This window comes from Aquarana catesbeiana, linkage group LG01 (genome assembly GCF_042186555.1).
Source record: "Aquarana catesbeiana isolate 2022-GZ linkage group LG01, ASM4218655v1, whole genome shotgun sequence".
Lineage (NCBI taxonomy): Eukaryota > Metazoa > Chordata > Amphibia > Anura > Ranidae > Aquarana > Aquarana catesbeiana.
In genome coordinates this window covers 980,781,455-980,784,571 of record NC_133324.1, presented here as the reverse complement: position 1 = coordinate 980,784,571, position 3,117 = coordinate 980,781,455, and the positions used below count along the sequence as shown (strand labels likewise).

The 3,117-nt window shown below is 46.5% G+C and overlaps 1 protein-coding gene across 1 annotated transcript; it reads left to right on the top strand.

Moving 5' to 3' along the window:
- Positions 1-376: 376 nt before the first annotated feature.
- Positions 377-2,852, top strand: LOC141127057 (E3 ubiquitin/ISG15 ligase TRIM25-like). The gene has a single exon (XM_073613206.1). The coding sequence runs from the start codon at positions 392-394 to the stop codon at positions 1,985-1,987; it is 1,596 nt and encodes a 531-aa protein (XP_073469307.1). The 5' UTR covers positions 377-391; the 3' UTR covers positions 1,988-2,852.
- Positions 2,853-3,117: the final 265 nt, after the last annotated feature.

Here is a 3,117-nt window from a genome sequence, read left to right as displayed (position 1 = left end):
CACTTTTGATTTTGAACGTTCGAGTCCCATTGAAGTCACTGATGAAGTCACTTTTTTTTTTAGGGTTTACAACCACTTTAATGGCTGTGTGTTTAGTTATTTTGAGGGGACAGCAAATTTACACTGTTATACAAGCTGTACACTCACTACTTTACATTGTAGCAAAGTGTAATTTCTTCAGTGTTGTCACATGAAAAGATAGAAGAAAAGATTTACATAAATGTGAGGGGTGTACTTACTTTTGTGAGATACTGTATTATCTGTGTTCCTCTGTATAAAAGTTCCTATGACTACGTGTCTCAGTCTCAGCCCCTCCCTGTGTAGGAATGTACAGAACTGGTTAATGAGTGTCAGATACTTTCAGTTTCATTTCTCTCTTCTGCTCTCAGCGATGGCGTCTGCTGATCTGAGGAAGGAGCTGGAATGTTCCGTCTGTCTGAACATTTATACAGATCCTGTAACCCTGAAATGTGGACATAACTTCTGCCGGGACTGTATTGGTCGTGTGTTGGATACACAAGAGGGGTCTGGAGATTATTCCTGTCCTGAATGTAGACAATCATTCAGGAAACACCCCACCCTTCAGAGGAACATAACACTACGTAACATAGTGGAGAATTTCCTGTCCACCCATCCAGATCAGGAGGAGTCCGGGGTCTTCTGTACTTACTGTATTCACACTCCTGTACCTGCTGTGATATCCTGTCTGCATTGTGAAGCTTCTCTGTGTGACAATCATCTGAGAGTCCACAGCAAGTCACCAGAACACATCTTATGTGACCCCACCACTTCCCTGGAGAACAGGAAATGCTCCGTCCATAAGAAGATCCTGGAGTATTACTGCACTGAGGACTCCACCTGTATCTGTATGTCCTGCAGGCTGGATGGAGAACATCGGGGACACCAGGTGGAGACTCTGGATGAGGCCTTTGAGATGAAGAAGAAGAAACTGAGGAATGTTCTGCAGAAACTGATGACAGAGAGAGAGGAGATGGAGAAAAGAGTCCAGAGTCTGCAGGAACACAGGAGGAAAGTACAAGGAAAAGCAGATGATGAAACAGAGAGAGTCACTGTCCTGTTCAGAGACCTCAGGAGACGTCTGGAAGACCTGGAGAAGAGAGTCCTGAGGGAAATCTCCGGGCAGGCAGAGCGGATCTCCAGGATAATCAATGATCTGGTCCAGGATCTGGAAATAAAGAAGGAGGAGCTGTCCAGGAAGATGGGGGACATTGAGGAGCTGTGTAACTTGACGGATCCACTGACTGTCCTACAGGAATCAGACACAGGTGACTTGTGTGATACTGAGGATGGAGATGATGAGGACAGAGAGAGACATGATAAACTCCTCCATGATGGAGGGGATCTGGATGTGGGGGGGATCTCACACACATTACACACAGGTTTATCTGATATCATGTCTGGGGTAAATGTAGAGAGGGGGGTTACAGACATATTACTGGATGTGAGGACAGCTGGTAATAATCTACATATATCACATGACAGGAAAACTGCATCCAAATCATCATCACATCAGAATCGCCCAGAAACACCAGAGAGGTTTCAGTGTCGTCAGGTGATGAGCAGTCAGAGGTTCTCCTCAGGGAGACATTACTGGGAAGTGGATGTCGGGGGGGCAGATGAATGGATAGTCGGGATGTGTTACCCCAGTATAGACAGGAGAGGAGATCAGTCACTGATTGGATGTAATAAGAAGTCCTGGTGTTTGGACGGGGGGAGGGTGTTGGGTAATCAGTACTCAGTGGTACATGACAGTAATAAGACCCCATTACCCGGCGATGTCTCCAGTGAGAGAGTCAGGATAGATCTGGATTATGAGGCCGGGCGGATCTCCTTTTATGATCTGTGTGACCCGATCCGACATCTCCACACCTTCACCACCACCTTCACTGAGCCCCTCCATGCTGGGGTATGGGTAGGGGGGGTACTGGGAGATTGTATAAAGATATGTGGGGGGAATCAGAAGTGAGAGATTTGCCCAGAGACATCACAAGGTGGATGATCTGATTGGTGATTGGTGGAATACTCATCCAATAGGAGGAAGCAGAGGACAGGAAACATGAGTGATTTATTTATAAAGCTGCAGGTTCCGGGGCCGTCATCTTCATCCTAAACCTCACTTCACTACCTAGTGTGTCACTGACCAGGAACAAGCATGCAGGAGGTCAGATTGTTCAGCCTTCACTGGCTGCATGCTTGTTCTGGGTCAGTGACACACTACATAGTGTAGCCAGGATCAGGATGACGGCCCTGGGGTCTCCACCATCACTGTCTATCTATAGAAGAAAGGGGTATTTTCAGCTTTGGATGGAGTGGGGGAGGATTAGAACCTCTGTCAGATTTTTTTTCTGCTCTCTGGGGCTCCGTTAGAGAGATTTCCCCTCACTTCCTGTTCCTGTGACAACATTTCTCCAGACAGGAAGTGAGGGGAACTCTCCAACAGCAACACAGACAGAAATAAAAATCATTTTCTTTAGTAGAGTAGAGGAAGGATTAGAACCCCTGTCAGATCTTTATTTCTGTCGGTGTCCCTGTTGTAGATTTTCCCTCATTTCCTGTCTGATAAAACGTTGTCACCAGAACAGGAAGTGAGGAGAAATCTCTCTAATGGAGCCCCGGATAGCAGTAAAAACCTGACAGGGGTTCTAATCCTCCCCACTCCATACAAATCTAGAACAATAGGATTTGTCTAGACACACACTTTAATATCCACAATGAGAATTCCGACATTTCTGTCCTCACAGGTTCCTTTACATGACCAATCCATGGATCTGTGATTGCTCCTCCCCCTCACTGTGATTGGCTGTGATGATTATCACTATGAATACAGCCAGTGCTAGTCTTGTTCCTATTGGTTATGATGTGGAGGGGGCGGGGATTGTGGTGTGGGTGTGGTAGTGTGGACAGGTGACGGGGGAGGGGTATACAGTCTCAGGAAGTGGAAATCCTCGGCTCTGTATATGGGAATATTGATCAATGATTGGATATAGATATAACAATCAGACAGATTGGACTATTACTAGTATAGCACAGACCCGAGACTGGTCCTGCTGCTTGGTCCCAGGTTCTATTCCCTGATAGGCCCAGAGCAGCCAGGAA

Coding starts and splice junctions, on each gene's coding strand:
- LOC141127057 (XM_073613206.1), top strand. CDS start 392: ATGGCGTCTGCTGATCTGAGGAAGGAGCTGGAATGTTCCGTCTGTCTG.